At 44.7% G+C, this 11,212-nt stretch overlaps 1 protein-coding gene across 1 annotated transcript; it reads left to right on the forward strand.

Annotated features, from left to right (window-relative positions):
- Positions 1-7,821: 7,821 nt before the first annotated feature.
- On the forward strand, positions 7,822-10,918 carry ccn2a (cellular communication network factor 2a). The gene is made up of 5 exons (XM_027029558.2): positions 7,822-8,165; positions 8,408-8,624; positions 8,838-9,089; positions 9,292-9,503; positions 9,627-10,918. Exons 1-5 carry the CDS (start codon positions 8,106-8,108, stop codon positions 9,921-9,923), a joined length of 1,038 nt encoding a protein of 345 aa, XP_026885359.2. The 5' UTR covers positions 7,822-8,105; the 3' UTR covers positions 9,924-10,918.
- Positions 10,919-11,212: the final 294 nt, after the last annotated feature.

The raw sequence follows: 11,212 nt of genomic DNA on the forward strand, positions 1-11,212 counted from the left end.
TCAGACATATCCCTGCTAGTACCACAACTTCCCATGTTCAGTTCATGGTCAGATGATCCCAACCAAAATATACTAATAGCTGTATTTGAAACACAGATCCAGACCTGGAAGATGGGTCTACTTTGACACTTGGGTCACAGTCTTGTGGAGTGGAGATGTGCAAGAGATGGATAACAAAATGCATGGTGGGATGTGCTTGTCTGACCATGGGAAGGCCTGTGATAAACCCCCGACTGACGGACAAGGCAGGACAGGGCCAGTCGTTGAGTTAGCTGTGGCACATTCCTCACAGTGTAACCAGACATCACCATTCATCTCCTGCTCCGCTTGCTCTGAGCAAACCACACTGCACATCACAAATTTGTTATTGTTCACACTGCGTGCAAAAAAAAGGTTGACCAGCACTTTGCACAGATATGACTAATAGCAACTAACAGCTCTAGCAGATCATGCTAGCATGTGAATGAGCAACACTTCGTTATTCTGCCACAGTCATTCATGTTGCATCTGCTTGTTGTTGTTGAGTCATATGCTAACAGTTTGTTGATGCTGGGTTGTTGTGTGTTTGCTGTTCCTGTGGTGCTAATATCCCGTAGTTGACGTCCCATAGGGCAAGTAATGCTCGACTTGTCTGCTTTGGGTCGTCTGGAATTTTGTAGCATGTACGTGTGAATGTGTCTATGTGTCTGTGTCCGTATTTGTGTTTATGTTGTTATTGGGTTGTGTCTGCCTGCTCTGCTGGATCTTGGGCCCTGTTTTCTGAAGCATGCCTGCAGTGCTTGTGTTGGCTTCACCGTTCAGTGCCACAAGTGTTGAATGAATCATAGCTTTTCATGGCAGCTGCCACAGACATCCACCGTAGTCTCTCCAAGTCCTCCCAGGAATGTATCTGATAAAAATCTCAACGAATCTACACAAAAAGTCATTATCCAACAGCTGATGACTGAGGAGAAAATGGGAAATGAATTAACTCTATTTCTCCTAGAAGATGGAATTGTGGGCTTTTCAGGCATTACGTGTACTGTGCAGTTCAGCAGGTCATAAGTAATCATATACATATTCTAAACTCCAAAATATAAAGGAAATTATTTCAAATTAACATTTTGTTTTTTTTATACTTTATTTTTTAGATACATTCTTTTTTCTATCCATAAGTAGACTATTCTTGGGTTCACTTGAGTTCACTTGCTCTGTCAGCATGGGGGGGGGGGGGGGGATGGGTCTCTTGGTATACACTGTGTAAGTGTATGGATTAAGCTCAGTACTGCAAGCCTTACTCAGTAGAAACCACCTCCAACCATCATGCCCTTTTCGTCTGCTTTAAAACTCTCCAAACACACATCACTTCAGTTGGCTTGGGGAGCCTTCCAGACAAAGCCATCCTATTTGTATGAGGTTTGGCGAAGCTATTGCAAACAGCAGATCTCTCTGGGAGAGTAGAAAATATCAAGTCACATCCATGGAATGTTCTAGTAGCTGCTTGGTCAGGGGTGGAGGGTACATACCTTATCGTTGTCTGGTAAAGCTGTAAATTCGAAGGGTTGGGGGGGCAGTCTATAGCTGGATCTTTCAGTCCAGTTGCGGCGTGGTTTAAACCACTGTTCATCTTCCAAGAGAGCAAACACAAAGGCAGTCGTACATGCAGTACCCGAACAGGAGCCTGTGGGATCAGAGGTTTTTCACAGAAATCGCATCCGTTTGAGCGCTACTTCCATAAACAGGATGACACTGTATTTTTGCTTTTATTACAAGCTTTCACCTTTGTACACCTATGTACACATTTTCATTTTACACACTGCATGCACTTTTCCTGCTGTTTCCAGCTAACATACTGCTTTCTTTGGAGTCTATTTCCATTAGAGTACCTAAATATTTTAAGCCCTTATCTCCTTGTCCCAGACAAAATACACAGTACAGTACTGTTCACAACTTATATCTTTGTTAAGTTAATACCATCTGCAAGGGCAAACAAAAAGTTGAATTTGGTCTACAGACCAATTAGACACCACCGAATGCGATTCGAAGCTTCATATTCAGACTGCCACAAACAACAACTTCCTCCTTCCATGTCTCTGCTCTCAAAAACTGGTCCTCAGCCCTGGGCTTATATTTCTCCATCACAGTCTTCACTCCTCATGTAAATTAACCTGTATCCCAATCTGCCTTTCCATTTCTATTCCTGCACGTTTTTCGGTACGGCAAGAACGTGCCTGCCCGCTGTTATATAATAACTGCTGCCAGCTTGCTTGAAGGCATGTGACACGGGTTGGTGGGCTAGCGCTGGTCTGGAGTTTGAGTCAGAGGTGGCCAGAATGCTTCAGAGGCCCGTGAGCCACAGGCCGTAACCACCTTAACTCGGACCGCCATGGCTGTTGCAAGCAGCCTATAAATGGAAACTGAGAGATGGTCGGTTTGAAGTTTCAAGGTGGGGGGGGGGGGAGCATTCTTTTTAGTGGCCTGTCATTGGTTAGTTACAGAGACTGCAGCTCTGAATGGTGTGGAAGCTCAAAGTGGGAAAGAGCTCATCCTTGCGTTTATTTTATGGTCTACTAGTACCTTTAATGACGAAGTACGTTCAGCAAAAATAGTTCAGTTATGCAGACCATCTGATTTTGACAATTATCGGACAGTGAGCAGTATATTTAAATAGGTGAAAGTCCTGAGATCTTTTTTAAGATAGAATACAGACAGGTTCAACTTTTCATAAGGAGTTATTAAGTCTTAGATAATACTGGCAGACATGAGAAGTCAGTCTGTTATTATGAGTCTTGAAATGCTGTGTTTAAATAAGATAACTAGGAAAGTCTAGCTTCACCAGACAACCATCCACTACACAACTTTTTTCCCATAAGTGCCAACCTTATGAAATCTGAAACGCATGGAAATATTTCAAGAAAGAACAAAAATTTAGTGTTTTTCTGTGTCATTCTGCTGAGAAAATGCCTCCACTCCAAAAGGTCTGCTGTTATGCAAGCTAATTTGCTGCATAGACTGCCAAGACATTAGTTCACATGGTAGTTTCCAACTATTAGTTTCAGATAGGATATATTGTGACTAACCTTTCATGTTACATGAACGCTACATTCAGACAATAGCACTTTGTGTTTTAGACTACAACTCATGCAAGGTATCTCTGACTATAGTCAATGGTCTAAAATGCCAAAAGCTAATACATTTCTCTGCTGTTGGCTTGCTAATAGTAGTTTATGTTTGCAGGTCTGACCTCTCCAGGAAAGGCACTAGATAACATTAATGAAAATAATCATCCTGTGATGTAATCCACCTGTACAAATACCTAATTATAAAGGAACCCCACAATCAATCTGCACAGGCAGAAAAGTAGCTATTTTGTATGTACTGCTAACTTAGATAGAGACCTGACTAGGTAGCTACTGCACTGACATGCAGAGACCCCTTGTTTCCATTATTCACTCACTCACTCACTCACTCATTCACTCACTCACTCACTCATTTATTCTCTCACCCACTCACTCACCTACTCACTCACTCACCCACTCACTTACTCAGTCAGTAATTCATGCACTCACTCACTCAGTCAGGAAAAAAACGTTTTCCTTTAGGTCAACCCACTAAAGCAATCTGACAGATATGTATGCTGAACAAATGGCAGTAATGATTTTACTCTGGTGTTTTGTCATAGAAGATCCAGAGAGAGTAGCAGAAATGTTGTGCTGATCCATGTCTACAAATACTGGAATGCAAACTTCCTATTAGTTGTTAAGATGATCTGTTTTTATACTTCCATTCAGACCTGATGTGATTAGTGAATCAGATTTCTTATCAAATCATAAAACTGGGGTCTTCAGATAAGGACAACAGCACCTTGTGCTCTTGGACACAACACCATAACTTTATTTGATATATATAATTTATTAGGTGGATAATTCAGTTAATATATATTGGTTAGATGTTAATTGCCACAGGTACATTAGCAGAAGAACATTTTATATTTGGAATATTTGCAAATGACTACCACTTGAATATGATCCAGTCATACACAATGTGTAGATTCCATATGGTGCGGCTTCTGAAACATCCATCAGTGTTGGGCGTGCGCATGCCTTGCACCAGACTGGAAAAAAAAAAAAACCTGGAACAGTTCAACAGTTTCCTTAAACACAGGAGAAAAACACCTCACAAAGTACCTCACAGTGGCCTAAATGCACATGATCTGGGTGCCATTCAGTCTTCTTTGCAATGTATTTTACAGAGAACTGTTGTGATACTGTTTTGTGAATGTGAATTTATTTCACTTTATTTGAGATTAAGATGATGAACAGAAATTCAGTTGGGGGAAAAATACATTGTTATAAAAAGCAAAAGGCTTTCAACCAATGACATCATCATGCAGGACATAGGTTGGGAAGAAAGAGAGAGAAAGCACAAGGGTGAATCCCATGAGGAATGTGCTGCTGAATCCCACAGGAATGCTGCCACAGAAACTCAGTGACAACAGAGCTGTGAGGGTATCCCTTGTCCTCACTCACCTTGTCCTGCCCTGGCAGACACATGGAGGAAACTTTCACAAGGGAAAGGCTACCACACAATGCCACAGGATTCTCCTCAAATGGTTCAAATTCCAGATCACCCAGTGCGACTGGGAAGCCACATAGCAGAGTTCTGTTTGTAATGTAACAAGAGCAGCGAGACATCTCCAACTACAGTCAATGGTCTAGAATCCCAACAAGAATTCTGGAATCTCATACCAAAAAGAAAAACAAACCACTAGATCCTAAAAGGATTCACGGCATTTATGGTGTCCAACATGTGAGGCATGTAATCTCAATTGAATAAGTACAGTAACAACAGTAAGAGTTGTTATTGTGCTCAAACATTTGTAAATCCTTTCGACAGCAGTGTGCTGGCGACATGATTAGGCGTTTGTGCACCAGACAAGCGTAGAACAGAGGCTGGCTGTGAGACTGGGCTAAGAAAGCAAAAGAAGATTAGCATGTGTCAGAGAGCTCAAATCTGAGAACATCTGGTTATGATTAAATGGTCCAGCCGTGTTTCTGGCAGCCCTGAGCGGCCGAGCTAAGAGCTCCTGACCGCAGTCGTTCGCCGGCAAGCCGGTGAGCCGACCCTCGCACACAGTTCGTATTCCCATGCATTCATGTAGTCTCGCACATTTGGAATGAATAACGCATGGAGGTATCTTTAGGGCTGAGGCAGGAGGAACTGTCAGACAGCTTCTGGCAGTGAATCACAACCAACAGTCTAGTTCAGCATCCGTCAAAAGTTTTTGTAGTCGTTAGACACCACGCTGACACAAGAGAAGCAGGCAAGAAACTTGGGAGGAGTGTTCTCATAAGCACTTAATAACACACATGGCAGCTTTGAAAACCAGGGCCCAGCACTGCTGCTATTCTTGTATTATTGCACTTTGGATCATTCTTTAGTTTAACTGTGTGTGCAATTGCATTCACAATGACTCAACTTGATGAGTTCAAAATTTTCAATCAGTCACAAGACTTAAATATAGAATATCATGTCAAGAACCAGGGTTGAAAAAGGAGGAGTACAGTCATCATATTTTGATAAAAGGTTGGATTGGTGACAAATCAGCTAATGGCATGACCAAAGGGGAGTGAACAATGCCATCCTGGAACTGGATTGAAAATTGCCCTCTGGCAGCTATGCTGCTTGCCCCAAGTATTTGGGATCTGTTATATTTGTACAGAAAACAATAAACCACCAAGGAATTCTGACTAAAAAAAGTCCCCACTCCTGCTGGAAAGGAATGGGAATTGCACGCCAATGACCACATCCCCCTTGTATAATTATATCTGCAGGCTACATTTTTTTACAGAAGAATCTTATCCATTACATCATAAGAAACTGACCCTTTACCTGCAGCCCTGTGTGTGCTATGCCTGGCTGCCAAATTTAGCCTTGTTTATAGCCCGTGTCACTCTCTGACCCATGCAAGAAGCTGTTCACCATTCTTCACAGGAGTCTGCAGCAGACCTACCCAGGAATCATAGGCCCGTTGGTGCTTCAATAAACTTGGTATGTGATGGTTAAGGTGAAGCTATTATTAAAAGATATGAAGTGCTTATTCAGGAAGAAAAGCCCTGTTGGAGGTAGAGTTTCAATTCACTTCTATCCCACCACAGAGGAACACAGGACATGGCATTTAAGTTTAACGGAGCCGAACATATTTATCCCCACTCCACTGATGAAGGAACGCATCTGTAGGCGATCCAGGGGGTGGGGGAGGCTCTTAGCGTCAAGCACTAAGCCTCGAAGAAACACAAAGGTAATGCACCTCAGGCACGCCACACACTGAGCTTGGTTTATTTTGCCGCCTGCCTGTGGGTTTGCCACATCCTACCACAGCCACGGCGGAACAGATGCCTGCACCACATCATTAGTGAGTGCAAAGCACAGGGTCGAGTCACACAGGGGTGGTGTGATGATCCCCAACATACTATAACTCACCAGAGTGTGTGCACGCTTGTGTATGTGTGTGTGTGAGTGTGTGTCTATGCTGGGAGGCTTAACAGAGGGTAAGCCCTGGCATCCTTGACTTCAGCTGGAATGAGAGGTTGTTGACAGACAGGGCACATTACCATCCTGCACAGCCGTCGCATCTCCGCTTCCAGACAGCAGCAACCAGCAGAGTTCCTACTGTACACTCAGCCCCAACCGCAGCGAAAGCGAGGGAACAAGGGAGGGGGCGCTGGAGAAAAGATGAAGAGAGGAAAAGAGAGAGAGCAAGAAATGGGGGCCCAGAGTAAAGATTCCCTTATAAGGAGACTCTTCCTCCAAGACGGCATGTAAGAACAGCATGTCTGCTGGCAGGGCTGATACATTCCTCCTGCTCTCTCGCGCCTCTCAGCCAGGGCTTTTCATTTCCGATTGGCTGCCGTGAGAGAGCAGGCACTCCATAAGGGGGGGGGGCAGGTGGTTTGGCTGGGGGACGGGGGGAGGGAGGTGGGGGAAAGCGGTTGGGGGGTCTGGGGCTCAACAGGTCTTTTTTTTTTTTAATACACAAGTGAAGAAGTCTAGCCGCTTTCCTGCACCTCTCCGTCTGCTCGCTGTCTAGAATCTGCTGGAGCAAAACAAGACCCCACCACACACCTGCACCATGCGGAATACAGACTAAACCTTATTAGCAAGGTGAAAACCCTTGGAACAAAAAACATGAAATGATTAAAGGACTGGGTCAGACCGCAGTTGCAGAATATGGCCAAAGTAAGATTTAGCTTTGCTGTAGCCAACCTTATAAACACAATATACAAAAGGATTTCAGCTGATATGCCTGTATATTTTGGTTTGTCTGATATATTCAGAGTACGACTGTAAGTGAAACCTCTTTCACTTGAGCTGTGTAAGGCATTGTCGCTCATATGTTATATTATTTAAAGCCTCTTCTTCCTCCTACTGTTGGAAAGATGTTCTTAAAGTAAAGTACCAAACATTTCATAGTCACTCTAAAAACAAGTGCTCTAAGTTCATACAACCACTAGGCATTACCAAACCAGACAAACATACAGTCATGGGTCTATTAGATGAGCCGATATTAAGGAAAAAAAATTATTATTTTTTTAAATTAAAAAAAAACACTGGCCAAAACACACAGCGAGGGCAAAGCGTGCCTTCACTTTTATTTTGATATGTGACAGCCCTCACTGCCTCAGACAGCTGGAATGTGGGATGGCAGGGGGTGCGAGACTGGAGGGTTTGGGAGGAGCGGGGAGGGGGGCAGGAAACTAGGAAAGAATGCTCGGAATGTCCATGTTTATCCAGAGCTCCATTGAGCCAGCGGCAGCCTCCGGCTCTCGGAGGGTATAAAGGCAGCGCGGCGTGCTGCTTCAGACCTAGAACACTCCTCCTGAGGGAAGCAGCAGGGCTCAAGAGCCAGAGTTGTGAGCCACGCAGCCTACAGAAGCTACACTTCAGCTTTCACAGGAACGCCTAGGAACAGCCTGACCCGGACGAGATCAACGCGATCAGACACCCCAGCCGCCAAGAAGAATACGACTCTACAGAGACGGACGAAGACTTTTTTGTGAGCTCAAAAGAGAGAATTTCTTAAACTTTTTTTGAAACAGTCTAATAGAAGAAGAAAAAGAGGCAACATGTTTTCAGGAAGGAGCACAAGACTTATTTTTGTCCTTTGCATCGCGTTGTTCAGCTGGGTAAGTTTAGTGTATGTTTTACCTCTATAATGGCATTACTGTGGTGTTTAGGACTTTATACTGTAAATTGCAATAGCGACACAGCAAGTAACCTGCTTTGAACCCAAGTTTTTAACTCCTGTGACAACCATACCTGCATATGTAGAACGCTGTACATAGCCTCTCAACATATGAATGGATTAATGAATGAGTGAACACGGGTAATTAGACGTATAAATGGGTTTTCTACTCATGATTGCCAGGCTGTAGCCCAGGAGTGTAGCGGGGAGTGCCAGTGTCCTGACCTGCACCCCCAGTGCCCACCAGGCGTGAGTCTGGTCTTGGACACCTGTGGCTGCTGCCGGGTGTGTGCGAAGCAGCTGGGAGAGCTCTGCACAGAGAGAGATGCGTGTGACCCCCACAAAGGCCTCTTCTGTGACTATGGTTCCCCGAGCAACCGTCGTATCGGAGTCTGCACTGGTAAGGGAGCATCACTGCTCACACCATCATCACACACACCGTCAGATCCACATGAACATACACAGTTCAGAGATATCCCTTGTTCACATACGTGAACCTCTATCATGAGCACTTGAAAGATTCTTATGTATTATAAAGGAGTTGTGCCATGTAATGTCACAACCCTCTGTTCCGGGTCACCTTTTCTTCAGCTTCTCACTCTCTCAACCACAGCCAGGGACGGTGCCCCCTGTGTTTTCGGAGGCATGGTGTACCGCAGTGGCGAGTCATTCCAGAGCAGCTGCAAGTACCAGTGCACTTGCCTGGATGGAGCCGTGGGCTGCGTGCCCCTCTGCGGCATGGACGTGAGGCTTCCCAGCCCGGACTGCCCCGCCCCCCGCCGGGTCAAGGTGCCTGGGAAGTGCTGTGAAGAGTGGGTCTGCGACTCACCACACACCAACACATTTGTGGGCTCCGCCCTCGCAGGTGAGAAACTCCACCTCTTCTCCTGAGCATGCAGAGTAAGCGTCAAATGTTTGATGCATTTATTCAGAGCAAGCGGTGAATGACATCACACAGATACGTGTGAAAAAGCAGGCACTCCAATTAGATTCTGACGCATACTCATGGTGTTACTGCAGGACAGGAATTACCTTGTTTTAACCATTTTGTTTTGTTGCATCTGTAGCTTTTAGAGAAGAGGAGACATATGGCCCAGACCCTTCCATGATGCGTGAAAACTGCCTGGTGCAGACCACCGAGTGGAGTGCCTGCTCAAAGACCTGCGGCCTTGGAATCTCCACCCGCGTCACCAATGACAACCGTGAATGCCGTCTAGAGAAGCAGTCACGCCTCTGTATGGTGCGTCCCTGTGAGTCCCACTTGGAAGAGAAAATCAGGGTAAGCACTGACTTGCCAATCACATCCGTAGCTCGAGCTGCACCAGCCGACAGCATCAAACGTTGCGGAAACATGTTGTGTGAAGCCCTTGTGTGTTTTTTTTTCCTTCCATGGCTACTGCAGAAAGGGAAGAAATGCATCCGCACTCCTCGAGTATCCAAGCCAATGAAGTTCGAGATTTCAGGCTGCACCACCACCAAAGCGTACCGGCCAAAGTTCTGCGGCGTGTGCACGGATGGCCGCTGCTGCACGCCCCACAGGACCACCACACTGCCCATGGAGTTCAAGTGCCCTGACGGGCAGGTCATGAAGAAGCAGATGATGTTCATCAAGACGTGCGCATGCCACTACAACTGTCCCGGTGAGAACGACATTTTCGAGTCCATGTACTACAAGAAGATGCTCGGCGACATGGCGTGAGTGCAGAGGGAGGTGGCCTCGGCGAGGCGACAAGAGGACTTCTGTCCAGTGACTGTCCACTTGAATCAAACAGATATCCATCTCATATCCCAGCACAATACTCGTCTTCTTATGATTTATTATTTTTCATTTTACGTGTTGTTGTTTTTTTTCTGTGTATGTGTGTATTTGTGTGTTGTGTGTTTGTGTCTGCGTGTTTCTTGTACTTGGACACAAAACTGTATTAATGTACCCAGCGTGTAATGGTGGATGTCAGGGGCTCATTTGTCTCAAAGCAAGTGGAAGAAAACTTGGGGGGAGGGGGGTTAAAATGAGAGGGTGTCACTCTGACGACCCTAAAACAGTACTGCACTATAGCTGGACACGGTGATGCCCCTTTGTCACTGATTGACCCCACGAAGCTCAGCCCTTCCCTTAAACTGTGGTGGGCAGATCCAGACTCAGAGAGCAAGACTAATGAAAGGTGTGGGAGGGGGGGGGGGTTTCACGTCTGAATGGAAGATAAAAACGCCTCACCCAAGTGAGAGAGATAGAGAGAGAGATAATGCATTCTTGTGTATACTTAACAGTGCGTCTCAATGCGAGGCGGCTGGCCAGAGTTTCAGAGACGTTAAGACCGGCCGAAGGCCAGAGGGCTCCTGCAGCATTGAGAGTGTCAGATTTGGACTAACTGACTCCTCATGAGAGAGTCAGTACGTTTGTCAAAAAGACTGGACGATTTGCAGCTTCATTCCTTTTTTTTTAAAAAAAATAATAAATTTTTTTTGGAGTTTGAACGCTGTAAATAATGTACATATTTTGTACAGTTTAAGTTAATTTAAATTTAAAACATTTGACATTGTTTTTCTTGCTACAGTATTTGTAATGATAGCTTGTTTTGCTGACTTGACTGTTCTTGTTACAGTTCGTGTACTATTTTATTGAGAAATTTGACCAAAAAAGTTACATGTTTTCAACTTTTGTAGTTTGGAATAAAAATATATTTTTTATATAAATCTTGTTATATTTTAAGTCCTTCCAACCTCCCTCCTGCTCTTTTTGGCACAGTTTAATGCAGTAAATGTAAACCTGTAATAGCTCCATGTTTTCCCCATGGTTCTGCCGGACACACTTACCATACTTGTTTACACCTTCTTGGTGGACCACACAGTCCTGCTGTGTGCAGGGTATCATTTCTGAGACCACACACATTCAGACTATTCACTATACACACACATACACACACACACACACACACACACACACACACACACACACACACACACAAATATACACAAATATGATATAAC

The sequence above is a fragment of the Electrophorus electricus genome, chromosome 8, assembly GCF_013358815.1.
Source record: "Electrophorus electricus isolate fEleEle1 chromosome 8, fEleEle1.pri, whole genome shotgun sequence".
Taxonomy (NCBI): Eukaryota; Metazoa; Chordata; class Actinopteri; order Gymnotiformes; family Gymnotidae; genus Electrophorus; species Electrophorus electricus.